At 44.9% G+C, this 15,146-nt stretch overlaps 1 protein-coding gene across 4 annotated transcripts in view; it reads right to left on the bottom strand.

The window, feature by feature from the left end:
- DZIP1L (DAZ interacting zinc finger protein 1 like) overlaps positions 1–15,146 on the bottom strand; it is a 41,556-nt gene that overhangs the window by 18,051 nt on the left and 8,359 nt on the right. For all 4 annotated transcript variants that reach the window (XR_004002081.1, XM_030576196.1, XM_030576195.1 and 1 more), the window contains exons 2-8: positions 14,490–15,068; positions 12,624–12,708; positions 11,082–11,206; positions 8,577–8,738; positions 7,704–7,841; positions 4,881–4,943; positions 73–213 (exon numbers count right to left, since the gene is read on the bottom strand). Coding sequence is in view for 3 of the 4 variants with exons in the window: in XM_030576195.1 (XP_030432055.1) it covers positions 73–213; positions 4,881–4,943; positions 7,704–7,841; positions 8,577–8,738; positions 11,082–11,206; positions 12,624–12,708; positions 14,490–15,068 (1,293 nt within the window). In the remaining variant the exon portion in view is untranslated. The remainder of the gene's footprint in view (positions 1–72; positions 214–4,880; positions 4,944–7,703; positions 7,842–8,576; positions 8,739–11,081; positions 11,207–12,623; positions 12,709–14,489; positions 15,069–15,146) is intronic.

A 15,146-nucleotide genomic window follows, 5' to 3' on the forward strand; every position in this document is an offset into this window, starting at 1 on the left:
GGTTATTAGCCTTTGGAGTGGGACAAAGAGCCATGCTGTATGCACAGGCCCACAAGAACATGGCAAGCTTACTGTTTTCTCCTGCGACCTGATAACCTTGGTCTGCTCTTTGAGCTGAGCATTGAGCGAGCCCATTTGCTGTTGGAAGCGGTCGGCAGCTATCCGTTGGTCCTGAGACAGGGAGGCCCGGAGTCTCTCATTTTCACTCTGTAACTGAGAGAGACAAGGAAGGTAATTATGAGACCTGGACTTGACGAATATAAACTATGGTGAAAATACCATTTTGCCCGTTAGCTCAGATTGCTCTCCTGGCCACTGTTAAGTGGGGCAGCTCCTGAATTTTCACTTTGCCTTGAGATTTTATTTTGCACTGAGACCCAGTGGCATATTTATAAACTTCTGAGCTCTTTTTTCCTGCTTGATCATAGGTTCAAATCAAGACCAAGCAGAGAGAGAAGAAACAGAAAATGCAGACATTATAGATTTGACTTTACAATTCTGATTCAATTTGTCTATATTACATTAAAATTAACATATTATATGTATCTATAGTGATAAATATATCATTGAAATTAATATGTATCATTTTGATCAATTTTGTTTCAATTATATTAAAGATGAATCTGTATTAGTTAATATTTTATCATGTTTCAATATTATTGAAATGAAACATTTCAATGGTCAAAAATTTTCATTTCACAAGACATTTCAAAAGGGTCAGAATTTCCCACCAGGTGGAAATTCTATCTTCCAACCAGCTCTAGTAGCAAGTGATCCACAGCTGCTGCTGTCTGATGGTGCTCAGTGTCCTCTGTGTAATGTTAGCAGATGGTCACTTTCCACTTCTGGAAGCATGCATGGCTGCATCACAAAGCCACTGCGACAACTGACGGTACCGTGGGAATCTTCCCATTGACTTTAACTGGAGTCACATTGGGCCCTTATATTTCAAGATACATTTTTGTTTACCCTAATCAGTCCATGACCAGCTCTGTAAAGTGTTTCTTCTATATTGTAGGGCTGCCAACATTGTATTTCAAAAATAAGAGATGGTTTTCTAAGTACCCCTGCCCACCATCCTCCTCCTGATATTATTATCATTATTATTTTATTTATTAAGTACTCACCTACCTGCACCAGGGCTATTTCTTGCAGCTTTCTGCAGCACTCAGTAATTCCCAATCTTGTGGCACAGAGATGAAAAAATAAGGGAAGCTGCTTGTAATAAGGGGCTGTTGGCAACCCTACTGAAACCCCTCATTGTAAAACCCCTTGAGCTCATAGACTCATAGACTCCAGGACTGGAAGGGACCTCGAGAGGTCATCGAGTCCAGTCCCCTGCCCTCATGGCAGGACCAAATATTGTCTAGACCATCCCTAATAGACATTTATCTAACCTACTCTTAAATATCTCCAGAGATGGAGATTCCACAACTTCCCTAGGCAATCTATTCCAGTGTTTAACTACCCTGACAGTTAGGAACCTTTTCCTAATGTCCAACCTAAATCTCCCTTGCTGCAGTTTAAGCCCACTGCTTCTTGTTCTATCATTGGAGGCTAAGGTGAACAAGTTTTCTCCCTCCTCCTGATGACACCCTTTTAGATACCTGAAAACTGCTGTCAGGTCCCCTCTCAGTCTTCTCTTTTCCAAACTAAACAAACCCAATTCCTTCAGCCTTCCTTCATAGGTCATGTTCTCAAGACCTTTAATCATTCTTGTTGCTCTTCTCTGGACCCTCTCCAATTTCTCCACATCTTTCTTTCGTGTCTTGTTTACAACACACCTGTTAATGCATCCCGGAATCACGTTTGCTTTTTTTGCAACAGTATCACACTGTTGACTCATATTAAGCTTGTGGTCTACTATGACCCCTAGATCTCTTTCTGCCATACTCCTTCCTAGACAGTCTCTTCCCATTCTGTATGTGTGAAACTGATTGTTCCTTCCTAAGTGGAGCACTTCGCATTTATCTTTATTGAACTTCATCCCGTTTACCTCAGACCATTTCTCCAATTTGTCCAGATCATTTTGAATTTTGACCCTGTCCTCCAAAGTAGTTGCAATCCCTCCCAGTTTGGTATCGTCCGCAAACTTAATAAGCGTACTTTCTATGCCAACATCTAAATCGTTGATGAAGATATTGAACAGAACAGGTCCCAAAACAGACCCCTATGGAACCCCACTTGTTATACCTTTCCAGCAGGATTGGGAGCCATTAACAACTACTCTCTGAGTACGGTTATCCAGCCAGTTATGCACCCACCTTATAGTAGCCCCATCTAAATTGTACTTTCCTAGTTTATCTATAAGAATATCATGCGAGACTGTATCAAATGCCTTATTAAAGTCTAGGTATATCACATCCACCGCTTGTCCCTTATCCACAAGGCTCGTTATCCTATCAAAGAATGCTATCAGATTAGTTTGACACGATTTGTTCTTTACAAATCCATGCTGGCTATTCCCTATCACCTTACCACTTTCCAAGTGTTTGCAGATGATTTCTTTAATTACCTGCTCCATTATTTTCCCTGGCACAGAAGTTAAACTAACTGGTCTGTAGTTTCCTGGGTTGTTTTTATTTCCCTTTTTATAGATGGGCACTATATTGCCCTTTTCCAGTCTTCTGGAATCTCCCCCGTCTCCCATGATTTCCCAAAGATAATAGCTAGAGGCTCAGATACCTCTTCTATTAACTCCTTGAGTATTCTAGGATGCATTTCCTGAGGCCCTGGTGACTTGCAGGCATCTAACTTTTCTAAGTGATTTTTTACTTGCTCTTTTTTTATTTTATCTTCTAAACCTACCCTCTTCCCGTAAGCATTCACTATATTAGACATTCCTTCAGACTTCTCAGTGAAGACCGAAACAAAGAAGTCATTAAGCATCTCTGCCATTTCCAAGTCTCCCGTTACTGTTTCCCCCTCCTTACTGAGCAGTGGGCCTACCCTGTCCTTGGTCTTCCTCTTGCTTCTAATGTATTGATAAAAAGTCTTCTTGTTTCCCTTTATTCCCATAGCTAGTTTGAGTTCATTTTGTGCCTTTGCCTTTCTAATCTTGCCTCTGCATTCCTGTGTTATTTGCCTATATTCATCCTTTGTAATCTGACCTAGTTTCCATTTTTTATATGATGCCTTTTTATTTTGTAGGTCATGCAAGATCTCGTGGTTAAGCCAAGGTGGTCTTTTGCCACATTTTTTATCTTTCCTAACCATCGGAATAGCTTGCTTTTGGGACCTTAATAGTGTCCCTTTGAAAAACTGCCAACTCTCCTCAGTTGTTTTTCCCCTCAGTCTTGATTCCCATGGGACCTTACCTATCAGCTCTCTGAGCATACCAAAATCCGCCTTCCTGAAATCCATTGTCTCTATTCTGCTGTACTCCCTTCTACCCTTCCTTAGAATTGCAAATTCTATGATTTCATGATCACTTTTACCCAAGCTTCCTTCTACTTTCAAATTCTCAACAAGTTCCTCCCTATCTGTTAAAATCAAGTCTAGAACAGCTTCCCCCCTAGTAGCTTTTTCAACTTTCTGAAATAAAAAGTTGTCTGCAATGCAGTCCAGGAACTTATTGGATAGTCTGTGCCCCGCGGTGTTATTTTCCCAACATATATCTGGATAGTTGAAGTCCCCCATCACCACCAAATCTTGGGCTTTGGATGATTTTGTTAGTTGTTTGAAAAAAGCCTCATCCACCTCTTCCACCTGATTAGGTGGCCTGTAGTAGACTCCCAGCACGACATCACCCGTGTTTTTTACCACTTTTAGCCTAACCCAGAGACTCTCAACACTTCCGTCTCCTATGTCCATCTCCACCTCAGTCCAAGTGTGTACATTTTTAATATATAAGGCAACACCTCCTCCCTTTTTCCCCTGTCTATCCTTCCTGAGCAAACTATACCCATCCACACCAACATTCCAGTCGTGTGTATTATCCCACCAAGTTTCAGTAATGCCAACAATGTCATAGTTGTATTTATTTATTAGCACTTCCAGTTCTTCCTGCTTATTACCCATACTTCTTGCATTTGTATATAGGCATCTAAGATACTGGTTTGATCTTGCCTCCCAGCTTTGCCCTGACCCTCCTTCCTCTCTGCCATTATAGCCCGTGCTCCCTCCTGTTTCCAACCCATCTCCCAGGTCTTGTTCCCCACTTACCTGTGGGGTTTGCTCACCTGTCCCCGTCGAACCTAGTTTAAAGCACTCCTTACTAGGTTAGCCAGTCTGTGCGCAAATAAGGCCTTTCCCCTTAAGCTATTTTGTAAGAAAGCTACTATTGAAAAAGAACATAAGAACGGCCATACTGGGTCTGACCAATGATCCATCTAGACCAGTATCGTGTCTTCTGACTGGCCAGTGCCTGACGATTCAGAAGGAGTGAACAGAATAGGGCAATTGTGAGTGATCCATTCCATCACCCAATCCCAGCTTCTGGGAACTAGAGCTTTTAGGGACATATGGAGCATACGATCCGCTTTGGCTAACAGCCATTGATGGACCTATCCACTTCATGAACTCATCTAATTCTTTGTTGAGCCCACTTATACTTTTGGCCTTCACAACATCCTATGGCAAAAAAAAAAATAAAAATAAAAAATAGTTACTATTGAGCCTTTGCGCTACACTGCAGGGCTGTCTTCTTTGTTTCCAGTGGATGGATCGAATTCTGCCGAGGGAGCTCTGTGCAGCTGATGTGGTCTAATATTGCTGATGTGTTAAACTGAGGCAGAAAGAACCTTCTGCAAATGCGTCTGTGAGATGTGAGTCTGGGTAGCACAAGCAGGATCTTACTGCGGGCCTCAGGAGCTTATGACTGACGTGCAACCCATGGGAGAACTCTGAGTCATCGCTTTTAGCTTCCGTGTGGTACTTACCTCTTCCTTTTCCATCTGGTGCTCCTTCTGAAGCTCCTTCAGCTTCTTCTTCCATTCTGTTTTCTGGCAAATCAAAAATACTTTGGTTTTTCTTCTTATTCAGTTTGCCACGAGTGTGCCATTATTCACCATTACTGTTATCCAAAGTTTCAGAGGTTAAGGCTCGTACGGAGCACTTCCCAATGTTTCCATTCTCCAAGCTACCTAGCTTTCTCTGGCTTGACCTTTGGACCTCATATGACTGTTTCAGGGCAGCCTTAAACCTGGGATAGGGCTCTTCCTCCAACCACACTCTGGCATAGAGACCATGGCTGAGTAAGAGGGGCTGTCGCCAGTATTCTTGTACTCTTGTAATCCCCCATTATTTTTTAGCCAATGCATATAGGTTATTTTACACACTCACCAATGCACCACATTAATAGTATTATGTGCAGGGTATAGATTGTTAAATTTTACTATGCTTATTCTTGCTCACTTATGCTAAGCCAGATATCCCATGATGCCCTGGAACAAATACAGTTCAGTACTTGGCTTAAGGAAATTTAAGAACTGTCAAAAGTTAGCTGGATGAGTGTTATGAAACAAAGGTACAAGACAATAATGTAAGATGTATGAATGCATCGTAATACGGAATATCTTCATGCCCCTTAATGTCTGGAATGTAATAGTCAAACGACAGGTGGAAAAGTACAGGGAGGCAGCAAAGACAATGCTGGCTAGTTAAACTTTAAGTGATGTGAATACTGCTTTGTAACATGTGAACAGCTATAAGAGACGGCTAGTTTAAGGAGCCATTGGGGAAGCACATCTTCTGTGTAACGTGAATCCACTACGAGAATTTGCTCCTTGGAAGAATGGCATGTATTTCTCTTTTTCATATTCTACTGCTTTGTTTTTAGACAATAAATTTGGTTATTTGGTCTCTTGAATGTTTTAAAGAATGAGCCATGCGTGTAGTCAAACAGTTGTAGTCAAATATATTGTAATGGCTGCTGGGAGCCACTGGCAGCCAGCTCTATTTACAGCTTCACTAACTGGAAGGATGGTGAACAGCCCCATAACTTAGCAGAGGGGACAGGAGACTGGAGGTTCTATATTTCAGCTGGCCCATGACTGTGTCTAAAATTAAAAGCATGGTCAACCATACAATGCATGCCTCTGTCTTTTGCCTCTAGGGATTGTCTGCTCAGACTGTCTTCCGCCAAACTTAACCTTGGCACAGCACGCAAACATCGAGCAGAGAAGAGAGCAATGGGGCAATTTAATCAGTGAGCTTGCTTGGTCAGATATTCCAAATCCTCACTTTGAACAGATGGAGCCTTTGTCCAATGGAATAATATCTGCAGGAAGAATGGACCATTCCACTGTGCATGTACCGCGGGTACAGGGGTGAAAGCAGGGGCGGCTCTAGGGATTTTGCCGCCCCAAGCATGGCAGGCAGGTTGCCTCTGGCATTTGCCTGAAGAGGGTCTGCTGGTCCCATGGCTTCGGCGGACCTCCCGCAGGTGTGCCTGCGGGAGGTCCTGCGAAGCCGCGGGACCAGCGGACCCTCCGCAGGCATGCCTGCAAGAGGTCCTCCGAAGCTGCGGGACCAGCAGACCCTCCGCAGGCAAGCCGTCGAATGCAACCTGCCTGCTGCCCTCGTGGCGCCGGCAGAGCACCCCCCACAGCTTGCCACCCCAAGCATGCGCTTGGCATGCTGGGGCCTGGAGCCATCCCTGGGTGAAAGTAACTTAAAGGACTTACCGGTATGTTGGAGTCCTCAGTGGGGGCATGGCCTCAATCAGAAGAGGTGTGGCCTCAACCAGAAGAGGCAGGGCCTTTCAAGATTTAAAGGCCCTGGGGGTCTGGCTGTGGCTGGGAGCCCCAGGACTTTAAATCACCCCGGAGCTACCAGCTGCAGAGGCATCTGGGAGCCCCAGGGTTCAGAGGTGAATTAAAGGGCCAGGTCTCCGGCCGCCGCAGAGCTCCGGGCCCTTTAAATCACCGTGGGTAATGGCAACAGGGCTGTGGCAGTTCTCAAAAGGGCCCGGGGCTCCAGCCACTGCGGAGCTCCAGCAGCGGGGCTTGGGCAGTGCTTTAAAGGGCCCAGGGCTCTCCACAGCGGCCAGAGCCCCAGGCCCTTTAAATCACCGCCCTAGCCCTGATGCGCTGCCCCAGGGCTCCAGCAGCAATTTAAAAGGCCCGGGGCTCCCCACAGAGGCTGGAGCCCTGGGCCCTTTAAATCACCACCGGAGAAGCCAATTAGTCTGGCATGGCGTATTGGCTCTTGCCGGTACACCGTACTGAACCGTACCGGCTTACTTTCACCTCTGCGTGGGTAGAGAGCAAGAGCTATGTCTTAAAATTTCACCTCATCGGCACATAGGAATTGCCAGATCGGATCAGACCACAGCTCTATCTACTCCAATAGCCTGTCACCAGGTTGTTTCAGTGGATGGTGCAGGAACCTCTGCAAGGGGTGGTTATGGCTTAAGCTGCCTGCCACCAAGGAAAGCTTCTCTCCCCCATGAATTAGAAGTCAGTTATGCACTGGAGCATGAGGGCTTATAACCCTTCTGCAGAGCTGTGAAGACTGGAAAACACATGCAGGCCATGATTCAGGAAAGCACTTGGGATTAAGACACGCTAAAAATTAAGCATGTGCTCAGTGCTATCCTGAATGTGAGCCCTAGTGTGCCATGAAATTCCATGCAAGGGGCATTACTGGCTGTCCCTTGCCCTGCGCTATATTGTGCAGTCGTATGAGACATTCCCCAGAGCTGGCTGATGGGTAACTGATCAGAACCAAATGGGCTGCTGCAGCTGGAGGCACATCCTCACCTGTAATTCAGTCTTCTCCCTCATGCCCTGGAGCTCTCTCTGAGTCAGTGCCCACTGCCGCTTGTCATCAGAGTCATCATCCCGCAGGACCCCCAGATTGGACGCCACCAGGTTTTTGGCCTGCAGCTCCTGCAGTTTCTGGAGAGGATGGAAGGAAATATTTCTACCTGTGTCAGATACCAGTTAGCAATGGTACCTGATGGGTAGTGACTCAAGCCCTGACACCTGCGACTTACTTATCAAACTGCTGCATTGCCTGTCAGATGGGAGTGCTTGACCTTAGAATATTGTTTTCCTTTAGGTGAGACTTACCATAAAAAAAGCAATGCAACTGAACTAGATACAAGCAATCCTGGGTTGATGTTGTACATGACATGGCAGGGCATGGTAGGGAGTTTCCTTGAACAGGTCAATATTGGTCCCCATTCCGAGAGAGACTCATCCGTGTTGTCAAACTGATTAAAAATTAAATTGCAAATTAAAATGCCAGGGCATTTCAGGGCTGGAATATACAGGTCACCGAGCTCTGAAATCCCACTGACTCCACTGAGCATGTTCAGCGCCCCTTGCAGTCTCATTTCTTGCTGTCACTCGTTTGGGTTTCCAGCACTATTTTAAGCCAGTTTTTTTGTTTGCTAGTTTCACTGACATTTCCTTGTGTGACACTCCTTCACCTTCCCCATTGGTATAAAGGGGAGCTATACTGATCAGCCTATGGATGAAAAACATCCTTGACAACCTTTGATATTTTGCTCTGATCTGACGACATTAGAGAGAAAAAGCAATGGGACTTATAGAAGCCAACACACATGCCAGGGGGAAAGCTGAGTATCTGTTTCAACAGAAGAACATTAGCCCTCACATTTCACTCACCCCTTCCAAAGCAGAGTTCTTGCTGGCAATGTCCTTGAATTCTGTCAAGAACAACTGTCGCAGGCCGTCCATTTCCTCCTGAAACTTTATTCTCTCCTCCTCTTTCCATCTCTCAAATTCCCTTCTTCCCTCCTCTTCCCTCTGGTGAACTTTCTCTGCTTCCTGCCAAGAAAATATAAACTCCAAGCTGGAGCTGAGAGGAAAACAGAGCCTGTCAAATGATTCAGATCCCCCGCCCCACTACTCCGCCCAACCCCAGCTCTCAGTGAAATAAGCTCTGACAATCTCACTTCATGGATCTGTCAGCTTCTCTGAGCTTAGATCATACCTGCACTCAAATTTTGTATTGATTTGACAATACTGGTATAACTAAAGTGATACCTCCCCATTCAAGTGTGAACGCGGTTAAATTGGTATAGAGGTGCTTATTCCTATAAGGTATCCTGGTATCAGACATAGCTATACCAGTGTAACTGCAACCACACTAGCACTTCTACCAGAATAACCATTTCAGAATAAACTCACACCCCCAATTGACAAGAGTATGTAATTATAGAATCAAAGAAGTGAAAGACTGGAAGGGACCTCGAGAGGTCATCTAAACCACTCCCCTGCACACAGGGCAGGACTAAATATTATCTAGACCATCCCTGACAGGTGTTTGTCTAACCCACTCTTAAAAATCTCAAATGACAAAGATTCCACAACCTCCCTAAGCAATTTATTACAGTTCTTAACCACCAGTTAGGAAGTTTTTCCTCATGTCCAACCTAAACCACCCTTGCTGCAATTTAACCCCGTTGCTTTTTGTCCTGTCCTCAGTATTTAAGAACAATTTTTCTCCCTCCTCTTTGTAACAACCTTTTATGTACTTGAAAACTGTTATCATGTCCCCTATCAGTGTTCTCCAGACTAAACAAACCCATTTTTTTCAATCTTTTCTCATAGGTAATGTTTTCTAGACCTTTAATCATTTTTGTTGCTCTTCTCTGGACTTCCTCCTATTTGTCCACATCTTTCCTGAAATGTGGCATCCAGAACTGGACACTATACTTCAGCTGAGGCCTAATCAGCACGGAGTAGAGTGGAAGAATTACTTCTCATATCTTGCTTACAACTCTCCTGCTAATACATCCCAGAATGATGTTTGTGTTTTTTTGCAACAGTATTATACTGTTGACTCATATTTAACTTGTGATCCACTGTGACCTCCAGATCCCTTTCTGCAGTACTCCTTCCTAGGGAGTCATTTTCTTTTGTATATGTGCAACTGATTGTTCGGTCCTAAGTGGAGTACTTTGAATTTGTCTTTATTGAATTTAATCTTGTTTACTTCAGACCATTTCTCCAGTTCGTCCTGATTATATTGAATTTTAATCCTATGCTCCAAAGCACTTGTGACCCCTCCCAGCCTGGTATCATCCACAAACTTTACAAGTGTAATCTCTGTGCCATTATCCAAATCATTGATGAAGATATCGAACAGAACAGGACCCAGAACTGATCACTGCAGGACCCCACTCGTTATGCCCTTCCAGATTGACTTTGAATGACTGATAACTACTCTTTGGGAATGGTTTTCCAACCACTCCATCTAGGTTGCTTTCCCTGGTTTGTTTATGACAACAGTGTGAATTACCGAGAATTCCAAGTTGGCTAGTACAGCCCAGGCTGCCACAGCATCACTGCTCTGGTACCCTAGCTAGCTAGATGAGAACTAGCTCACATATGTCTACAACCAGCTGCAGCCACACCCTGTGACTGCAGTGTAGACATATCCTTAGTTACACCACTGCAAAAAATGTGTGGAGACAGCCTTAGGCTAAAGTCAGGTCTATGGTGGAAACAGTTGCTGGTATAATAATGTCAGTCAGGGCTACGACTTAATGACATTTTGATAGTGGCAGAATCCCTAGTGTAGCTGTAGTTACACTGGCAAAAAGGCCATGGCTTATTCAGTCTGGGGGACTAGTATAAGCAATACTAGCAAAAACACTCTTTGGTAGTAATAGCTGCATCTCCATTAGGAGGGTTTGCTGGTATAGCACTGACTGTATATACCTGTATCGTGACACCAGAAAACCTTTTCTAGTGTAGACTAGGCCTACATTTATATGAAAGTTTGTTTATTTTTAAAGGAATGTTACTTTTAGGACATATCAAAAATTTTGTTACTGTTGAGCAGTTTTGCCTTTTATTGCAGATTTTCTGTGAAAATTTTCAAAGGAAATTAGACTTTTCCTTGATATTGGAAAATGTTCACTGAGTTTTTCATTTTGTTTCAGGTCAAAGTAAAATTAAGGTGACCAGATGTCCTGATTTTAAAGGGACAGTCCCAATATTTGGGGCTTTTTCTTATATAGACTCCTATTACCCCCCACCTCCTGTCCTGATTTTTCACACTTGCTGTCTGTTGACCCTAAGTAAAATAAATGTCCCTCCTTCCTCTCTCTCTTCCCCATTGCTCCCCCCACAATCCTTGGAAATACACTTTTTTTTTCATACCTGAACTCTGCGCTGAGTCTCAGCCTCTCTCTCAATTTCTAGCTGGGTGTGGGTCTCTTTCAGCTTCATTCTTAGTTCTTGAATCTCATCTTCCATTTGCTCCACCTGCTTCTTCTTCTGTCTCTCTGTGAAGGCCATTCAAACCGTGGAACCATGAGTGATGGCCTGAATTGCCAGAGGCTTCTGCTGTGACTTATTTGGGGTCTTTAGGATTTGATCCTGCTTTCATTAAAGCCAGTGGAAAAACTCTTGTTGACTTTAAAGCTTCAGGATCAACTCTTGAGTAATTTGTCCCAGAAAAGGAGCTCAATTTTCACTGAACAAAAACATTTGCAAAATGTGGGACATGTCCAAATTTGTAACAAAATTAAAAATGCCATGCCATTTTTTGCTTTTCACTGCAAGTTTTTTTGAACAGCTGCTGCAATTTTAAAATAACATACTTGGGAAAATGGCGTAAGGATCAGACACATGTGTAAGATATATATATATATATAACACCGCTACCCTCTGCTGGAAAGAATGTATATCACAGCAGCTGAAGAGCCGTCCCTGAGTTGAGCTCAGCTTGAATTCTTTGTACCCAGTGTTGTGATTTCTTTCCTTCGGGCAACTTGTTTGTGGGTAGTGCAACAGGTGAATATAGAGTCTGTGTGGCTCCAGTTCTGACTTCTCTTCTCTGCCAAGTTGAAGCACTGGAATTCTGGTCTTGATAAGTGACTAAGTAGATCTACAGATAGCAAAGTGCTTTACAAAGGAGAGCAATAACATCATCTCTATTTTACAGATGGGGAAACTGAGGCACATAAGGAGCAGTGACTTGCCTAGTGTCACCCAGCAGGCCAGTGGCAGCACCAGGATTAGAACCTAGATCTCCTGAGTTCCAGTCCATTGCTCTAGTCACCCTGTCTCTCCTTTCTTTCTTTCTTTTTTCTTTTTTTTTTTTGAATAAAGGAGACATCTATATGTTTTCAAATGTGTTGTTTCTCATTTTAGATGCAAATGCTTCATTACTGATTTGGGATCTTCAGCAGTGCAGATGGGCATCTAATGTTAGTCATGCAGATCCATTTCTATGAACCTAAATATACAGCTTGATTTTCAGAGATGCTGAGTATCATAGCTATTGGGCTAACTGTACCTCACACAGCCCCTGGTCTCTCTGACAACACCCATTCTGGGTCCCAGCCCTGGGTCTGTCACCTCTTTTGAGGGGTGAGAAGATACGTTTTGCCCACTCTCAGACTGGATGCTGGGTGGCAATACACTGCAATCACCTTAGCAGCTTGGACTTGGAGTCAGATCTGCAGTGCTGCTCCCATCAGGGCAATGATAGTGGAAATTAGTGACCCAGCAGCTTCCTTAAAGGAAAGTATGATATACTTAGAACAAAAGTATATCAGAGAAAGCCAGTCTTAAAAACAATAAAGTGTGCTGCATGCCCATGTTGCTCCTCTCCAAGACTTGTCATCCCCTGCAGCTAGGAGGCCTAAAACCCTTACAAAAAGAAGCCAAAGGAGAAAAGCTCAGCCCCATACTCACCAGCTTCACTGGCCTCAGTATGTCTGCGCTGAATGTGGGCTTGGAGGTAGGAGTAGTTCATGAAGGCCTTGTCACACAGCTGACACTGGGCATTAGAAAGAGTGAGTGAGTGAAAGGGGTCAGGTTATCCCAGCCCATCCTACCATCCCACCCCAAACAAAAAAGACTTCATTCTGTTAGTTGAAAGCAAAGTTCCCAACATACCAGGATAACTGAGTCAGAACCTTATCACAGCACGATTATCAGGAGCATCTTTACTCTGAGGCCAAAAGAGAACCTCTCATAGGGTTGGAGAAGAAGAGACAATCCAAGAAGAAGATTCAGAGACCGCTCAGGCTTGCAGGGAAAACTTTTGGCCACAGATGACCAAAACAAGTCAATATCAGCCACAGGGTGATGAAGGACAAAAAGAAGGGCTTTTATAAAGATATTCAGGAGGAAAGAAGTACTAGGGAGAGAGTAGGCTCATTAACAAACGAGGAGGAGGATGAATTAATGATTCAAAAATGGCTTAAGTACTGCAATTTAAAAAAAAATTGGTCTTCAACTGGAAAAAGATGGAAGTGAAGCAGGAGTCATTAATAAAGATGGAAGAGCTGCAGCTTAGAGACAGTTTGGAATAGATGAATATAAATCCAATGGTTTGTAGGACACGCATTGCACAGCAGTAAGAAAATTAGCTGACCGATGTGGTGATTTATTGTCAATCACTTGTTTTTAATAATAATGGATAAGTGGGTAGGTACAATGTGACTGGAGGAAAGAAGTGTGCTACTGATTACCAAAGAAAGACTGATCCTAGCATTTCCTGTCATATATTTATCATAGGTATTTATATGACCCCCAGGACCGTAGAATCTGAGCACCTCAGCTTGGATCCACAAAGGGCCTTCGGCATTGCAACCCCTAACTTTTAGGTGCCTAGCAAATCACAGGAACACCCTGGGATCCACAGAGCCTGAGCGAGGCACCTAGTCTCCTTATACAACAAATGGGGAGAGAGAGGCACCTAAGAATGGGATCCATAAAGCCAGCACACTAGGCAGGGAGTAGTCTAAGATAGCCAATGGGAGATGCTGAGGAGAGGGGTGTGCCCTAAGCCATGCTCCCTCCCAGAGTTAGGCACCTAAGTCTGGGCTGCAGGGAGGCCCCTCGCCAGGAGCTGGGCATCTTAGGTACCTCTCTCACTCCACACAAAACAGCCTGGGGGGAGGGGAAAAGGAGGAGGATCTCCTCCCTTAAATTTTTTAGCCCAGTAGTTAGAGCCCTCACCCCAGATGTGGGAGACCCCATCTCAGCTACCTGGAAGGGGGAGAAGGGGTTTGACCAGGCATCTGTCACCTCTCAGGGGACTACTCCAACTGCTGGGCTAGAGAGTCATTCTCACTGGCTCTGGCCCAACTGACATTTAATGAAAGAGGTTTCAACAAGAGAGACTGAGGGAGACCCACCTCAGAACGTCCCTAGCCCAGTGGTTCTAGGAGCTCACCTGAGACGTGGGAGATCTCTGATCAAATCTTTTCTCCTCAGCAGGAAGAGGGGGGACTTGATCAGGGTCTCCCACATCCTGGGTGAGTGCCCGAGCCACCAGGGCCATGATCCTGCCAAGCACTTAAGCACATACTTACCTGGAGGAAGGGCAGTAGTCAATGGAACTCTTCACAAGGTTCCAGTTCAGCTTGGCTGGATCAGGGCTGAACAGGAAATTGTTCTGTCTAGCACCTGGTCTAGGTCACGCTTACCTAGTGCTGCTGGGGACTGAATCGCCAGTGCCGCTGAAGTCAGTGGTGAAAAGGCTCCTTCCTCTCACACTTCCAGGACAATCAAGGCTGGAAGGTTATTTTTGTTCTCTGCCCCAGAGCTCACCTTATGGTAGTTATTGGTCCCAGCCTGCAAGAGGAGCTGTTGGGTGGCAATCATCTTCTTCCGCTTCCGGCTCTCCTCCTTCACTCCCTTCAGCTCCTCTGCCTGCTTGTCCAGCTCCTGCTTGGTGCGCTTCAGCTCTTCCAGGGTAGCCTGCAGCTGCTCCTCCTGCAGAGCCATGCTGGCAGTCAGGTATTCCTGCGAGTGCAGCAGGTACTCGATGGTCAGCTGTGCCATCTTAAGGACCTTTAAGAGAACCGGGTCTATGGGCTGCTGGCAGTGCGGGCACTTCTCCGAGTCCAGGTTACAGAAGGTGACGCTGGCAATGTTCTCTTGGAGCGTGGTCACGTCTAGCTCCCGAGCCACCCGCTCCACATCTATGGCACTGAACCGCCTCCAGTCAACGCTGTCTCGACGGGACTGGAATTTGAAGGCAGGAATTCCACCTGAGTTGGCCAGCATGTTCCCAAAGACAATCCCACTAGTAGGGTAGCTCATGGAAGTGGTGTGCCCTGGCATACCCAGCCACTTAGTTCTGAAGACAGGCCAATGCAATGGGTAGTATGTATTTTGGAAGAAAGGCTGGAAAATAAGGAAAAAAGGCTGGTAGGTATGTTTATCATTCTTCACACACACAGATCCGTACTGAGCATGCACATC

The sequence above is a fragment of the Gopherus evgoodei genome, chromosome 9, assembly GCF_007399415.2.
Source record: "Gopherus evgoodei ecotype Sinaloan lineage chromosome 9, rGopEvg1_v1.p, whole genome shotgun sequence".
NCBI classification, from domain to species: domain Eukaryota; kingdom Metazoa; phylum Chordata; order Testudines; family Testudinidae; genus Gopherus; species Gopherus evgoodei.